Source organism: Wyeomyia smithii, chromosome 2 (assembly GCF_029784165.1).
Source record: "Wyeomyia smithii strain HCP4-BCI-WySm-NY-G18 chromosome 2, ASM2978416v1, whole genome shotgun sequence".
In the NCBI taxonomy this organism is placed as follows: domain Eukaryota; kingdom Metazoa; phylum Arthropoda; class Insecta; order Diptera; family Culicidae; genus Wyeomyia; species Wyeomyia smithii.
Genome location: NC_073695.1, coordinates 243143384 through 243161361, shown reverse-complemented (window position 1 = coordinate 243161361; position 17978 = coordinate 243143384). Strand labels below are relative to the sequence as shown.

The window sequence follows — 17978 nt, the reverse complement described above, 5'->3', positions numbered from 1 at the left end:
TAAAGGACGTGGTCCATCCAAGATAGTTTTACCCTTAATTGCAATTTTTAAATCTTTCTCGTCATTCTGATGCAGCTTAGCTGGACAAAATGTTTCCCGATGGAAGTTTTTTGAAAACTCCTCCAGTAAATCTGACGAGTAGTCCACCATAGGAAAGGGATCCACTAAAGATTGATTTACCCTACGTGATTTTTGGTACGCGAATTTTGGTACCTCATATTAATTGATTTAAAGTAAAACTGCCTTAGATGGACCATTTTTTTGGGTGAACCACCTGCCCAAGATGTTTCCCGATGAAAGTTTTATGGAATTCTCTCGAATTTTTGCATAAATTGAGGTTGATCTGACCAGTTGTCCATCCAAGTTAGTTTTACCCTAAATCGGAGTTTATAAATGTTTCTCGTGATTCTGATGCAGCTCAGATTTCTCTCATTTTTTCGCATAATTTGAGTTAATCTGGCGAGTGATCTACTATAGGAAAGGGACCCACTGTAGGTTAATTTACCCTATGCAGAGTGTCGAAAACCTGGAAAAACCTCGAAAATCAGGGAATGTCAGAGAATTAATTTTTGATCAGGGAATTCAGGAAATATTAGGGAAAACTGAAAAAATGTTCAGAGAAAAGTATTGAACCGAGAGGCAATTCTTTTTTAAACTAACGAAAAAAAACTGGTTTTTCTAGCATAAAAAGTCAATTCGGTACTACTACGGTACGGTTTCATATCCAATTGAATATTTTTTTCACTTGGATTTCAGAGTTGCGTTAATCTACGTTGCCCTTTTTTGTGCCGAATGCTGAAAATTTTCAGATAAACTAATGTTATTTTTCAGGGAATATCAGGGAAAATCAAGGAATTTGATTTTGAAAACCATTTCGCCACCCATCATAGTGACATTGGCTAATGCAAGGGCATCCGTCGAACGAACTTTTTCAGTTCATCGACGGATCAGGTTTTTAGGAAATCGGGCCAGAATCAGTTATTTGAAAAAATTCCATAAAAATTCCATAAAAATTCAGGATACAGAACTTAAAACGCGAGTGGGCACGCCCGTCCACGGGATAGGGGGAGGGTGTAATGATGATGTTCACGTAGACACGATATTTTTTCCAAAAAAAAAAATGAAAATCTGCTTAAAAATACATTTGCCTGTTATAAAAATTCTAAAGTTCTTGTTAATTTATTTTAGATGAATATAGATAAAATGTTATCTGTGACCACTCCGTTTTTTGGAAAAGGTCTTAAGACATGTTGAGAACCTCTCAAGAAATGCAGGTAAAATAGGATATATACAATTTTTTTGTTTTCTCTCGGTAGTACTTTTAGTTTTTTAGGGTAATTTGAAATTATCATAAACTTTGTTGTAACTTTTCGAGGTGCTTTCAACTCAGCTGTTAGCTGAATTTGGAATCAGTTTCATCCATGCATGGAACCACTTTTAGCTAAATTTTAAATTATTTTTGCTGTGCCCTTTCAGGCAGAATTTGAATCATTTTCTTTCTGGTTTCTTCGTATCGTTAGAGTTACTTATTAATTTTGAACCAAATTCATGATCATTTTCTTTTTTTTTCTCTGGATTCTAGCAGCGTTCTTGAAAATTTTTAGTCAATTCGGAATACCTAGTTCGCTTCATCCATTTTTTAGAGTGTTTTTTTTATACATAAATATTTCAGGACGAACTTTGGTTTTCTTCTATTTTTTTTTTTCATTCTCCAGCACTTTTTGTCTTAATTTTGATCATTATTTGACTTTTTCTGTCTAATAAAAACGTTTCTAACTGTTATTTCGATTGTTGGCTTTTTCTAGCCTTCAGAGACGTTTCGCAACCATTTTTAACTGGACCCGGAATTAATTCTTTTTAATTTTTCATATGTTTCAAGCTACATTTACGAGACTTTTTATTGCATTCTTATTATAAGATACTAACTAACTTTCAGATGTTTTTTTCTGGTTAAGGAGTTTCTCTGCTGCATGAATGGTTTTTGTCCAATTTGGAGCTAATTTCTGTTGTGGCGTTCTTACTGCTTTTGTTTCGCTCCCGTTTGCTTTTAAAGTACGTACAGTCATTTCAGAGTGCAGTTTTGATTATTTTGCTCCTGGGTTCTCTAGCCTTTAGGAGCGCTTCGGTTGAATTAAAATTGTTCTATTCTTTTCGGCAAAAGTTGAAATCAATCACTAATATCGTTCGTAGAAGCTTCAGACTGGTTTCAGCTCAGCGTCAGAGCTATTCTGGTTTCTTGAGTTAAAGTTTGAAATGCGTTTGATAATATGTGTGAAATTTTTGGAAATGACAATCGGCTCCATTTGTGAATGATATGTGAATTTTATGTTCTTATAATATAATAAAATATTATTGTTTTTGTTTTTGGTCTCAACTGACTTTCAGAAGTAATAGAGAAATTTCAAAACTCCTTTTCATTTTCAATTTTTCAGATTTTCATTTTTTCCCTTAACATGTTTTTAGTCATTTAAAATTGTATTCAAGAGTGTTTTATTTTCGACTTTTTCTGGATTTTAGGGATATTTTTCAGTGTAATCTTTTAAATGCTTTCTTTCTTTCTTTAGTTTTTTAGGGTTATTTGGGATAAATTTCTGATAGTAGCTTTCGACCTTTTCCTGACGCTCAATCACCGAAAATTTCCGGTAACCTTCGAAATCCATTTGGGGACCAATTACAGTAAAGTTTAGAATCAATTTTTGTTCACCCCTTTTCTAATATTTTGGTGCGTTTCCGACCCCTTGTAGGCTGAATTTCAATGGGATTCTTTTCATTTGTGGCTTTTTTGGTCTGGGTGGTTTTAGGCTGAATCTGAATTTAATGTTATTTTTAGCTGACATTTGGTGTGCCCATTCAAAACTGTTTGCCCACGTAGATATTAGAGGAGAGGGGAGAAGTAGTTTTTTCAAAGTCCACGGTTGTCCACGGTTGTCCACGGAGGTGGACAGGGGTCTTAATTTTTCTATCCACGTGAAATGTGGTGGCCCCAAACATAAAATCCCACCAGGTTGCAGAAAACTAGCATTCACAACTGAGAATGTCAAACTCAAGTAGGAAATCTAAATTAAACATCATGAAAAAGAAATTTAAAAGGCGTTTGAAATTCCACATCCAAACTCTAGACCACAACCTCTAAAAAAATACAAGTTAAAATTGAAAATCCCAATCTTTTGAACACACAAATTGTGGTTCCGAAATCTAGAAGGCGGAATTCAAATCACAGTTTCGACTATTTAACTATATAATTGGAATCAGGGAAGATTCTTCAGGACAATTGAGAAAAAATCAGAAACGAAAACTCTGAACTCTGAATTAGAACAGGAACCTGAGTGTATTTTAAACACAGAATACAAAATCCACCCTGATTCTTTACTTCGTTGACTCCGGAAAGCTGGATTCAATAAAAATTAAATAGAAATCAAGAGTAGAGAATTCCTGATATAAATGCCATAGTAAAATTTAAACTCTGCAATCAATTCTTTCTACAGAATTCTAAACCAGGATAAATAATATATTTCAATGCATAAGAATCCGTTTTTCTGGTTAACAATAGACAAAAAGAATTTAAGGATCAAGACTCATAATCTGAAGTTCATGCCTCAAAACCATTCATATGAAATCCAAATCTGACTGTAAAAATCTAGAATTATTAAATTTTTAAAAAATAATCCTAAACTTATAGAATCTTTTTGAGGAATTTTGACCGCGGTGGCCATTCGTCCCTATATATAATCGTTTAAGCAGAATTAATTACTATCTAGGACTTTTCAAGTACAACGCATTGCAGATGTTTTTATTTCCAAGAAATGGAATCCATAATTCAGTATCCTGGATACAGAATTTATACCCGAAGCACCAGAAACAATATGTAAAACTAGGATCAAGAATCCTGGAAGCAGTACTAAGTTTTCCCTGACCTGCGTAATAATGAAATTCCCTCACGACAGTCAGTCGGATTCTTCGATACTCTTTTCCCGTTATCTCTGTGCGGCTCACCGAGTACGGTAACCGTGAATCAGAATCATGAATCAGCTGGTACGCTGTAATCTTACACCTTATTCTGATTATGCGTTTCCACGGAATAAAACCGGATTGCGATGGCGGGGCGACGCGCCACGTGGGGAAAGTCGAACCACACCCACACAATCCGATCACTGCTATCACCGGGCCGTGACGCAACGTTGTTTAACGTTGTAGGTGTCATGATATCAAAGCTTTCAAAGCTGGTATTTGTTTGCGCTTATCACGGATGGTTGAATATTTCGCATTTACAATTGTGTATTTCATCATCAAAGGCTGTTCAGCTGAGTTCCTCTAACTCTCGTGTGCATGTACTACACACCAATCGCACCGCCTCGCCGCATTGCGGGAGCGATCGTCGAATAGACGGTCGGAACTCTTCACTGACATAAGCTTTTAGGATCAATTTTTCGTTCCTTTTTAGCGAGTTCTGGTGACAACCGATTCTAATGTTTGTTCTAAGTGGTTAAAGTCCACATTATCTACTGGTCAGACCCATTTACGATTTGTTTAGAACATTAAGCAAATGAAATATTTGAATTAAATTTTTGCAAATTTAACGATAGGATCTGGCTTCTTAATTATCATTTAGGCCTTTGATAAAAGCAACTTTTGACGTAAAATTAGGTCTTACTTCAGTATGAAGAAATCCAATCCCATCCATTCAATATTTTAACTATTCGCTGGTTCACATTTCTTTGCATAACTTCAAAACCAGTTGAGATTCTGATAAAACATGTGTGATTTGAAACTAATAGACTACTACATAATTTTTTTTAACTAAACATTGTGGTTTTTTATAAAAGCTTGGTGAAAAGCCAATCAAAAAAGTATGATTTGATTCTTTATCGAAAACACGTACTTGAGTATTTTGAAAGACTTTTCTGAAGCCACTAACTCGCTAAAACTTCGGGAAAGAGTTTTGACCGACTGTTTTGCAAACTGGTCCCACTGTGCACCGCCTCGTAGCGTATATGATTCATCATTTTTATCAGCGCCGGCGTTGCCGAACGTCGCCGTGTAGGAAATACGACGCCCGCTTCATCCGGTGGGTAGAATATGTGTGTACGGTTATAGATATTGTATTGGGCATACATGGCATGTTTTCGATGTTCCTCCTTGGAATTGATACAATCTGTGGAAATTTGTTTTTTTTTCTCTACCCTTGTCCGAGAGGCGGAGCCGGCTGACCTTCACCGATTCAGACTCAGACGATTCCGCTAGGCACGTGCCCTTTCAGGATTCGGATAAGTACGATCAGTAGTGACCTTCTGTCTGCCTGCGGCATGACAGTTGTCAAAATTCACGCAGCGAGGCAGTTTACTTGGATGCAGCTGGGGATGGCAGTAGAAAATGAGTGCATAGTGATGTTAGATTTTTAATTTTTGATTTCCACAAAAACAAAGTGGTTGATTGCGATTTGCAATTTAATAACCAAAAAGTAGCTTTTCACAATGTGAAATTTGGTAACCGATTAATCGGGTGATTATCGAACATCACTAGGTAGTGGCACAACGTGGGTAATCTCATTTTGGGTGGGTGAGCCCTCTCAATTGCAGTCCCGAAAGGACTACTTACTGCAGCTGTTCCTATCTTCGTTCGGTCCCTTTGTTGACCCTCTTCTTCTACCCACAAACATCCACAGCTGCTGCTGTTACCGTGGCGGCAACAGCAGATTCGGGATTTTTGTTGTTGTTGTTGTTGTTGTGTCAAAAAAGGCATGTGTTTATTTCCTGCGAATAAAAGCATGGACGACGACCCCCTGACTGATCGTGTTTGTTCGCTGATATGCAATGAATGAAAATAGAACTCCATATCAAACCTCGCTGCATGACACATTCATGAAACGTCCGGAATCGACTCGCAGCGCAACGGAGAACGAGAGCAAGACGTGCCTCAACTTGTTACGACGTGTCTGCGGTGGCGGCGCACAGTTGGTTGGAATTCGGGTTATTCGCGTTGAAAGAGATTCTGAAGGCTGTTCGCACCTACGTGAACACTCGTATGTAATTGTCAAAATGTGCGTGATGACAAAAGCAAAAATATTTCCTTCCTTCTTTTTCGCATGCAAAAACCAAACAAATATCAGCAACACCGTCAGCGCGAATAGTGCTGATAGACTATCAGCTTCCTGTATAGTCACTGTATTGCTAGTCTGGCGAGGTGGGTGCGAAACCCATTTTTTTTTAAATACTCGAAAAATGATCGTAGGATCAAAGATTTTCCTTTCCGCCAGACTAAAGTAAAATAGTGACTATAGTTTCCGCGATTATTTCCAACATTGCTCCACTATGCAGCGGCGTTTCGCGACGGATGTCGAATGCTGTTCTACATGTGCATTCTCGCTCTCCCGGATGACGGGTGGCGTAATTGTGTCAAATGTGTCTGGTCTGGTTTGCGCCTCTTGTGGCTATTCATGTTTGTTCCTGTAGCAGCAAGAGCAGCATCATGGTGTGCTGTGATTGCGCGTTAGATGAGGCGCGTCTCCGATTATGATTGCAATAAAGAATTTTTTTGCATGTGCTGCACAACAGCAATCTATACTCGTATCGTTCAGCATAATTTACAGTGAGTTGACGTTGACAGATGTTGCCGTTATTGTACGGGACAGCATTGTGACTACTGAAGTTTGGTAATCTTAATCTGCGTTTTTCGTGCAATTGAGCTAGTGAAGTTGCACAAAGAACCACCGTAAGATGGTCAATTACACATACTATCTATTACAATTCAGTGGTTTTCGCTTTGTATAAGATCGGTAGAGGCGCCGGCTGCGTCCTTACGGTCGATTAAGGAAGGAAAGAAGGGAAATGTTACAATCGTTGTTGCCAGAGAACAAATTTTCGTCTGCATCTCTAATGACTTTTCCGGAAAGGAAGAACCGTGGTCACCGTGGTAAGTGATGAATCCTTATGCTTCTTACCCTTCCCTCACATGCTTATATACAAACAAAATCGCAACATCGTGTTATTCCTGCCAAGTATCGGCAGTTATAATTGCATGGAGAGGTGTATGCTCAGTCAACTATGTATTCGGGACTACGAAGCTGCTGATATTGGTTTGGTTTTTCGCATAAGAGAGTAAAAGAAACACGCATACTCTGGCAATCTTTACGAGAGTTTACGTTAGTGTGAGCAGCCGCGAATGCTGACTTTCTTTCTTGTTTATCTGCAATTTAGTGTGAGTGAAGGGTCAAAGTAGAGAGATGGAAAGGAGCCCGAGAATAAACCCAAGCGTCAAAGTCTCTCTGACACCTAGCGATCCGATTCTACTAAGATTCGAACTCATGACCAAGCGCTTGTCAAAGTGGACTCTGTAATCTGCGTTCGTAACATAATTGCAGTTTAACTGCTAGAATAATATAACAAGCTCTTTTGCAACTCTAATGACAGTTTTTGCAGTATAAATCTCTGGAAAAAATGTGGTGGCCTTGAAAAATTTAAAATGGCATTTGGAGTCGTTTTCTCGACGCAGCACTGGGGCACGGTTGTACTTATCCTACAACTTGTAAAATGTGTCGAAAACAATATCGATAACGAATTCTCTTAGCTAATCTAGTTGATCGAGACCGCATTTGCCCCCCAGGCTAGCGTGCGATATTGTTGTTGGCAACTTTCCAGAAACCGGAGGTCAACATCTTAATTTCAAAATGTCATTAAATCACATTATTTTCATTTTATTTTACTATTATCGGAGAGAAGTTATTGGTTTCGATCAAATGCAACAAGGCAAATAAACTTTATGTTGTTCTTCGTCAACCTTGCGGTCGTGGCTTTGCACGCAACCCTTTTGCTACTTCTTTGTTGCAGGCTAGCGTACGAAACAAATGTTTGTGATGGGTAAATCTTTATATGATTGTGAAAAATTCTCTATTTCCAACGTGTTTCAACCATGCAAAATCTTAATAAAATTATGAAATCTCCACCCACTAACGGCCAATCCGACAAGAAAGTTAAATCAGAACAATGCTTACTTTTCAATGTGCTGAATTGAAACATTTGAATTGGACTCTATTATGTCCCTTGTCGACTTAAAAGAAAACAATGATACCTTTTTCATTTTATTGTTTGCTTGTCCTGAGAAGGACAGTTTTATGTTTCATTTGAAATCGTGTCGTTAATCAGCAATTGTTGCAATTTACAACCGTCTTTATCAAGGCTTTCCAACATTTTGATGGATTTGTCCTAAAAAGGACAATTTGTTATTCTATCCAAAATTGGATATGATGCTTCTCGCAGCTTGTGCTATCCTGACAGTGAGAATAAGGCATTCTTCTGATAATACAGTGGACAGCTGTTTTCACATTGTGTTACCAAAGAGCTTTTTACTGAAGTAAGTGCCGGCCAATGCACCTACCGCTGATGTTGCCACAACGGCAGCTTTTTATTAGAGGAAGTGTCACCGCACCTACCGCTGATACTGCTACAACTACCTCTGCTGTTGGCGCTGCCACTCTCGCTGCTGCTGCTTATTTAGGACCGTTCTAGTCGCTATCCAGAGAAATGATTGGTTTAAGCAAAAGCAGGTTACTTTTTTAGGACCGTGCTAGTCGCCGTCAACTAGTAAAATGATTGGTTTACGCAAAATCAGGCTCTTATATAGCTCAAGTAGTACATTGCCGGTTTATTAGGTATATCATTCTGTCGACCGTGTTAGGGAAAGTAATCATTAAGCGACCAATCAGATCAATCGGAATACGCGTTTCAACAAATGTTGACCATTTTCGGTAGTACAGTTGTTTGCATGATTGAGGCTTCTCAATTTACAAGTTTTGATTTTGCTTTCTAGTGTCATATGGAAGCAGATAACAAAAGATACCGTACTTAGTTAAACAACGTATCATTACGCTTCTGTTGGATGTTGTATATTGCTGAAGAACAAGATAATTCAGCTCGTACTGAGACATGGAGATGAAGTCTAGTTTACAACCGTCTTTGTCAAGGCATTCCAACATTTGGACAATGAATAAACGAGAAAATATTAACGCTTCAATTAAGTTTTTTATTTGTCCTCAAAAAGACAATTTGTTGTTTATCTGGCAAAAGCTCAGAGCTTGAAAATTCAAGATTTTATATCGGTATTTTATAAGTATATTTTAAAAAAAGGCCTTTCTTCGTGACTTTACAGTGATAAAAGTTGTTTCTATGTGTAGTATCAATCATTCTGTCTAGTTATTCGAATTTCTGCAATCATTTTAGTCAAACTGAAGTGTTTTATTTCAACGACCACCGTTTATCTTCAGTCTCCGTAGAACTGTTGGGAAGAATGGATGGTCGTTTTTGTTCCTGCCAAAAATGATGTATCTTCAAAGTATGTCAATCCCCGGCAATATTTAGAATTGTGTTGAACCTTTATATGTTTTGACGTGGGACTTCGTCTTTGTTTTCTATACTGGGATGCATTCTGTAAAAAAAGGAAATGAAACTGGCAAATGTTGCGTCAGATTTCAAACGATAATAACAGCATAAACCACATGAAGGATAACAATAACCAATATATTGTTGGATAGATAAAAATTTATGCGAACAAAAACCAATCACATGCGAGCATTCCTAGCACAGACAACATGAATAGACACCAACCGTTACCTGTGATATTCTCTTTATCATATCAAAAGAAAAATTTACAGAGTTTCCCCGTCCCAATAGGTCAATTTATGTTTGCTTCCATGCATTCGGACTAATTTGATGTCTTGAGGGTAAAGACTTTTTAGAAAAGTTTGAAACAACCCTTTTTCTTGAACGATTTCTAATTTTGCTGTTATAACATAATGAAAACTGATGTCTTGAAAGAAAACATGCTGGTGAAAGCAACAGTTCCGTACAGTATATGTGTAGCAGAGAGCCGCTCGTCGTCTATGATTGCAGCGTTACACTTCTATTCGTACTGCAGCGGTACTATTTGTACATTTCTATACGTGTGCAATCGAGGAAAAACTGCATTGCTGCTGCTGATGGTGATTAAAAGTTTATATCATGACTATGATTACCATAAGAATTGAACATTTTTGCAACGGTCATAAGTTATAAGTTATTTTTATTTCAGTTCATTTCAGTTTCGATATCCACTAAATATTGGTGACTGGATAATATCGAAAGAGTAAATTCCTAAATATACAAATTTATAGAAGAGTGAGAGCCGGTGAATGCTTGTGACTTTTTTGTCCATTGACTAAGATGTAAACAATATATGTTTTTTAAGTTAATCAATTTTCTAAACATTGCACAATGGTCCAGAAACCAAATTTAGGGGGAAATTTGGGTCTAGAGCTCCATAGCAACATTTTAGAGAAAAACTTTCTTCTACAAAGTTGTTACATATGATAAAGCGCATATTGAAAAATTATCAAAAATTAGGGTGACCAACATTTTCAATGCATAAAAGTATCTAACTTTTTTATCTTTGTAGATAAGAAAAATTTGTTCTACAATGTTATAGCTCCAATAATTTCAAGTAACTTTGTAAAAAGAAGGCTTTTCTCTATCTTTGAAAATAACCGATTTATATTGAAATAACACATTATACGCTCTAACTTTTTTATTTAGATACTTTACTTAGATATTATCACCGAGTACGGTAAAATGAATTACTGAGATTTCAACAGCTGAGGTCTCGGTAAAAATCTCGGTAATACATCAAAATACCGAGATTCTGTAAAACCTGTCAAACTATAACGAGATTCTCGGTAATATTATACCGGAACACTCATAAAATATAGCCGAAACTCGTTTTAATTTACTGAACTCTCGGAAATTTTAACTTTCAAATTATTACGAAAACTTCGGTAAAATTCACTGAAGTACGTATTTTGTGATTTTCAGATAAATCCAGGAAGTAATCAAAACGATTAATTATCCGTATAATTCTATTAATTATGAAGTAAAATGATTCAACTAATTACAGCATTGGTAGAAACAGGAAAGTTGTGTTGCTTCCTGGAAACAAAACAACATCAATCACTCTGCAACTTGCATCCTGTGAAGCGATTCGTTAACCTACAAAATTGAGTAAAGTAAGAATCAATCATTTAGTTTTAGTATTCATTTACAATAAACACAGATCTGGGAAAAAATAGTGTATACTCACTCAATATTTCAGGTTAGTCTGAATATTACAAATTACTCCGTAATGATAATAAACGGCAACGCCTGCTTCTTTCACATCTAAACCGAAACACGAACAAAGCCGATAGTAAATCTTTCGTTATTTTGACAGTTCTATTTTTCGGAATCTCGGTAAGTTTTTTTTTTTGGTTCGACGAGATCTCGGGTAAATAATGTCAGGGCTCCGAGATTCGGTATTTTAATTTACTGAACTCAACAACGGTAAACGAAAATGTTTTAAAGTAGTTCGGTATTTAATATTACCGAGAAAACATACAGTTAAGTGTGCACGTCACTCTTTCATACAACCCTACTGTAGCGCGGGGATATTTTCGATGCTCAAGTGAATTGTTTCTGTCCTTAGAGCCGGCCACCGACCCGCCGATGAATGTGGCGGCTTTTTGCATAAACACCTGATCTACTGATTTGCTAGGTTTATTAAAATATATCATCTTTCCCTTAGTTAAGTTCAGACCAGCGGTAGAAAAAAGGACAGCGTACGCTTGGACAGAAGAGCAAACCAATGGCCGCGAGTGTGTGTTAAAAGGGCGAAAAATCATAACACAATGTTAGATATTGAAGATAAAAAAAAGTACAAAATAAAATTTGTCACGGTGTTTCTGGAAACCGTAAAGTTGTACACATAAAACACTGTTCATAATTTCCATTTTTTTATCTGGAATTTTTCGATTGTTGTTTATTATTCTAGAAAGTTCCATTGCAACTTAAACTACTGTGTGCTTCAATTTTGTAAGGCATAACATATAACATTTCCAATTACTTTGGCCACCACTAAAACTTTAATCTAGCCATGGTTGTATTCCGCCTACCGCACCTCTCGTGACAATAACGCCTGTGATTTTATTTTTCATGACATTCAGGAATCTGCCATTTGTGCTTCTGCCTTTCGTACTCTTGGTGATTCTGTCATTTATGACTCTTTTCGTAATTCTGCTTCACATGATTCTGCCTTTCGTGAATTTGCCCTTGGTTTTCCGTCTTCCGTAGGGGACCTCTGCTGATACCCGCTGTAGTCATCGCTGCTGGTGTTTGTTGTCGCTACTACTGCTACCCGCTGTTACTTAGGACCGTCCTAGTCGCCATCCACTAGTATAAAGATTTGTTCGAGCAGATATCTTAGAGCACTTATATAGCCCAAACTAAGTTGAATATTTTGTCAACCATGTTAGTGAAAGCAATCACTAAACAACCAATAGGAGGTCGAAGTCTGCGTTCAACAAAGCTTGAAAATTTCAAAAGTACAATAGTTCGAATAACCAAATTACAATTTTCCGCGTTCGGGCTGATGCATAGGAGGTTTTCCAATCGATTGCTCCGAGAACGAAGGAAATCCATTGGAAACTAATTTATTAGCATTTGAAAGTGGACATATTTTTCTTCTTCGTTTTGAGATTTTAATTTCACATTATGTTTTATGTAGGTTAACTTCCTGAGAGACGTAGTTCTACGTCAAAAATGAGGACCTCAATCGCAGAACTAGCCTGTTTAGATCTTAATTCGAGAAGAAAGCCGAAACGAAAATAATGCAATAATTTAAAAAGCATAAAAATGTTATATTCCTCAAGCTGATTAAACGCCTCGAAGCTGAGTAAACGCCATTACGCCAAATTTATTACTCCATCATTTATTCGGTAATTATTCAAAATCAAAATTTTTGCTTAATGAACAGTTTTATAATGGTTGAAATAATTTAATGCTCATATAATGGTTTAAAATAATCTGACATAATTAACTGAGTGTATTTGAAAAATATGGTTCTGTTAGCTTAGAAAAAAATAAGCAGAACAGGAGTCGAAAATGGCATTTGCAAAACAATTCAATGCTCATTGAATGCTGTTGGAATCTATTTGTATCAATTCTTGCATAAGTTTCTGATTGTTTCTGGAAGACAAATTCATAATTTCAAAAGTATCATGAGCATGGAATGAGCACTCAATTTTCGTATTGTAAAATATATCATCTGCTGACTTTGTTGTTCTAGATTGAGGTACATGAAAATCAAATATATCAAAAAGCAAAATATTTTTTGAGCTATCAATTAACAAACAATTCAATTGCTGTGAAATAGCGGTTGTTAGCAGACACTTGTAATCCATTGGATCGACATTGCCGCATTCAACTAGTTGACTTGAATTCTCATAAGCATTGGTAGCCATAAAAGCATATATAATGCTATTGACGTACCTGTTCTAATGCTTGTTGGTTACCTAGGTAGAATGTCCGTACAAGTTGTTCCTTCTACATATTTGGTTGTAATTTGCTGTTATCAGGGAATAAGGAATAGTGAAAGCACATTTTTCTCAGAAAACACCAGCCTAACAGCATTCTAGTTAAGAATTTCGTTCAATTTTGCGAGTAACAATAAAAATCATAAAATTGCTGTCATTGTTATCTTTGGCTTCTTCCACCGAATTCGCGACAAATCTAATCAAATTTCCTTTCTCTGTCTTCTTCGAATTCGCAGTATCAACAACGACCAGCTCACCGACAGTGGAAGCCTCCGGCTGTTGCCGACCAGTGACGACCGTCCCGGCAGTGCCATCACCATCCACATCCGGTATCACAGCAACGCTGCTCAGCTCGTTCACGTCGTCCTCGGGTAAAAAGTCGCGTCACTGCAAATGCTGCCGCACTGCCATCTGTCTCAACCAATCGAACGGCGCTGGTGGAAAAGCGATCTCCTCCGGAACGGGCGCTAGTTCCAGCACCAAAGCAACCGGTGCGAAAGCGAAGAAGGGTAACTGGGGCCTGAAGTTCAACTGTGCCAAACTGCGGGGAACCAAGGCCAGTCAGAATGCGGCAGCCTCGTCTCCGTCTACGGCGGAAGTGGTGTACGATTGCGTTCCTACTCATTCCGCGGGCAATGCAGCCGCTGGTCAACCTTCCAATGCTTCTATTCCTCAAACAACAGCTTCATTGATTGGCGGCTCCAGTCGGCTTCGAAGTGAATCAGAAAAGGTGAGCTTCATTTAAACTACCTTTAAAGCAGCTAAGTATTAACAACAAAAATTTCTTACACAGGTGGATTCATGCGTTTGTACCGCATATCGCAAGGTGGAGGAACTTCCCTCGACTATCTCTTCCAACAACGGTTACCCGCTGCAATCGAGTTCGCTGTTGCTTCCCCATCACCACTTGCATCACCATCATCACCACTTGGATGGAGCAGCCGCGTCTACATCCGCCAGCGGTCGTACGATTCCCGTTGGCCAACCAAACCACGCATTCCTATTTCCGTCAGCGGCTACCGGTGCGGCGGTGACAGCAACATCTGCAGGACAGCACGAGCTGCACGCGCATCATCACCCAGCCGCGACCACGACCACCATCATCCACCGGATAGATCGAAATGCTGCACAGGCACTACTTAGTGCCGGTGGCCATCCGGCGGGTAACTCTCTGATCGTGGTTGCCACACCCGGTATGATTGACATCTCTCGGTAAGTTTTGCGTAGCAATTAGAATCCTCTTCGAAACTTAACTAAAACACGTTCGTATCACACAGACTCAACAGCGCCGATGACTTCTCGTTGGAAGATTGTGACGAATTGGCGCGTATCCAGCGGGAGCTGGAAATCCGGGAGGGTGTGGATGCACCACCCAATCTAGCACGAGTGGCAGTGTCGAGTGCTGCTGCTTCGAACGCCAGTGGCAGTCATCAGATTACCTTTGTATGCGCGCCGGACTCAGCGTTCAGTCTACTGCAGCGAGGTCTCCTGCTGCCCAACAATTTACTGCAAGCCGAGGACATGCTACGAGTTCACTCCCAGGTACGAGAGCCCATGTGTGTATGCCAAAAACTTCCATTACTAACGATTGCTTCTTCCAGGTCGACTTCATTCACTGCCTGGTGCCGGATCTGCAGAAAATTACCAGTTGCTGCTTCTACTGGGGCAAAATGGACCGATACGAGGCGGAGAAGTTGCTCGAGGGTAAACCGGAGGGAACTTTCCTGCTGCGCGATTCCGCACAGGAAGATTTTCTATTTTCCGTTTCCTTCCGGAAGTACTGTCGCTCACTGCATGCCCGTATCGAGCAGTTCAACCACAAGTTCAGGTGAGAAAAAGGTCACTATAATCAAAAACAACCATTCTAATCTAACTCTATCAACAGCTTTGACTCGCGGGATCCAGGAGTTTACACCGCATCCACTGTGACCGGCCTGCTGGAGCACTACAAGGACCCGTCCTGTGTGATGTTTTTCGAACCGATGCTAACCTATCCGTTGAAGCGTAACTTTTGCTTCTCACTGCAGCAGCTGTGCAGGGCGACGATCGTCAGCAACACAACCTACGACGGCATTAACGAACTTCCTCTGCCGAAGTCCTTAAAATCCTACCTAAAGGAGTATCACTACCGTCAACGGGTGCGCTACAAGGTCATGGAGGACCCGCTGTACTCGGACGTTCCGCACACGTACTCCGGTTCCGCTTGGTAGTAGCAGCAGCGGTTTCGGCGCGCTCTAACGGACGATGAAGTCGACGAGCTCGAAGAGGACGAGGAGATATACGGGGGGAATCAGACTGCCCGATGGCACGGGCGGAGGCAACGGAACGGAGCTACCAACTACTTGACTGCACTGCTAGAGATGGGTGGTGCCAGTGGTTGGCCCGATCTGATTGCAGCCGCCATTGCCCGGGAAGAGCGCGAGGATGAGGAAACGCTGCGCCGCATTCGGGCCGAACGAAACCGCCTGAGAAATCTGTTTTGCTGCTTTAGCAGTACCAGTAGCCGTTGAGGCTTTGTCCTACTGTCATTGTATAGCGTACTTTTCCGGCCTCGGTTCGACGGCTAATTATTTATCATACAATTTGTTAACGTTCTAAGTTATTGTTCGTCATACGTACGAGCGGAGCTGCAACACTGACGGCCGCTGCCGAATCCATTTCAATTCATTTCATTCAGCAAACAATCAATCGAACGACAACAACGACAGTGTTTGTCGGTGAGGAATGAATTTTCTGTGATAAGCTTTGGTTCCTTGTTTTCGTCACTCTCGCTGTGAATCGAGCTTGTAGAAAAATAAGCTTCGAACTCTGTGTAGCAAACTGGTGGAAAGACCACGCGAAGGGTTCGAATCGTTGCAGTTCTGCATTCTGTTTAGGTTGTAGAAAGAAATACAAAACAAACAAAAAACGAAGTGCTAGGTGAAATCGCAACACCTTATGTTGTAGTTCTCAGTTCTAGCGAAATGGCAAAGACCAGTTTACTGTACATACAGACACATTAGTTTAATGAACGTATATTGTAGTAGTCTAATATTAGTATGGTTACTGAATTATGAAATGTAGCGCAGGAGTAAAGCCACGAATGTCTTTGGTAATGAAGCTATAAACCAGCGAATCTTATGCTTGAAGGAAAGAGTTTCGATTTTGTTGCGTCTGTTTTTTTTTTTTTGTTGATTACTTTTAATTATGTACAAAAGCGGAAGAAAAACAAGCTTGTGGGAAACTTAAGCGAAGTATACTACTACCTTACTATGTAGGCTAATCTAGGTTTGATAAGACAACAATTTGCCCCCAGAAGTAAACCTCACAGTTACAATCCACAATCTCTCCAGTTGCCACACATACCCACACTAAAGATATACGCCCAATAAAACAAGTGTTATGCGTGTACATAACCAGTTGAGGGTTATCCCGTTATAAGTACGGGAATCCCAGTATTGAAAGCCCCGCAACAAAACGGTAAACTGTTAAAACAAACTCATATCCACAAGCAGCAACTATGATATGTAAGCTGAGGATGCAAATACTGATCCGGTAGTTACGTTCCCAGTGCAGACTAAACAATAACCGATAGTGCGTAGTGAAGTCAAAATAAACGCAAGTAATTGTACAGTATCAATATAGTAATCGCTAGTTTTATGAAACGATTTACACGTTTGAAGAACATCATAACTGAATTTCTAAGGTACCTATCTATCAGGAGACTTGTGAATGTTTGAGATTCTCAATACGTTTTTAAAAAGTTCGCAGCCTCATGAAAATAGTGAAAATATCATACCTAATGGAATTTCCTATAAAAAAATAGGTGTGTAAAAGTGGAAACAAAAATAATCGAAGCAAGCTGCGTTAGCGAACGGATGTAAAACTGTTTTACGTCAACATTTTGTCAACAGTGGCCGGTAGTTGTACGTCTTAGGTTGTTACTATAATAGTAACTGCAGGTACACGGTAGTGTATTCGAGAGTGCGTTGCTGATCGATTTAGGGTGTCTAATGGTCAGCTCAGAAGGTAATGAGTTCGAATCTCGTTTTTGTTAAGGCACGAATGTTTTCTTCCAATGCTATGTGGTTAACACTAGCAATGAAAATCTCTTCTACAAATACTGGATCACATCATACTTCGAGTTAGTGGCACCGCTTCTTTTGTCCCTTCAAGACGATTTTGAGAAGCAGATTCAAGAGCCTGTAACCTTGCTTGAAACTGTCCAACGCTACGAGCAGATCTAACTACTATCCTGAAGCGTCATTGACATGGTCAATACAAAAGTCGTCAAGGATGGTACAAGTCAGCTGAGGCTTTACTAGCCAAATTCGCAACAAATCGTGGCGCCTCACTGAATCGTTTGCTGTCCCAGAGTTTTTCGCTATGTTGGAATCGCTGAACCATTTGGTAAACTGAACATTTAAGTTTTTTATGATCAATCTTCAGATTGTTTATCCTCAGCCCACACATTTATTATGACCGTATACTTCAAGAATCGTGCGACGAAATATTAAGAACAATCTCGAATTGTACCAGATTTTTTCATTGTTATCACCTCATCCCTGAAGTAAGTTTCATCCCGTGTGCTCGGCACCCATCGGCAGAAAATCGAATCTTCAAGTTTGCCTTT

General features: G+C 39.1%; 1 protein-coding gene across 1 annotated transcript in view; it reads left to right on the top strand.

The window, feature by feature from the left end:
- Window positions 1-16993, top strand: part of LOC129720741 (probable serine/threonine-protein kinase DDB_G0282963) — a 137540-nt gene extending 120547 nt beyond the window's left edge. The window contains exons 3-7 of the mRNA XM_055672410.1: window positions 13603-14096; window positions 14160-14578; window positions 14644-14908; window positions 14968-15194; window positions 15252-16993. Of these exons, the coding sequence (XP_055528385.1) occupies window positions 13603-14096; window positions 14160-14578; window positions 14644-14908; window positions 14968-15194; window positions 15252-15576 (1730 nt within the window). The 3' untranslated portion in view covers window positions 15577-16993. The remainder of the gene's footprint in view (window positions 1-13602; window positions 14097-14159; window positions 14579-14643; window positions 14909-14967; window positions 15195-15251) is intronic.
- Window positions 16994-17978: the final 985 nt, after the last annotated feature.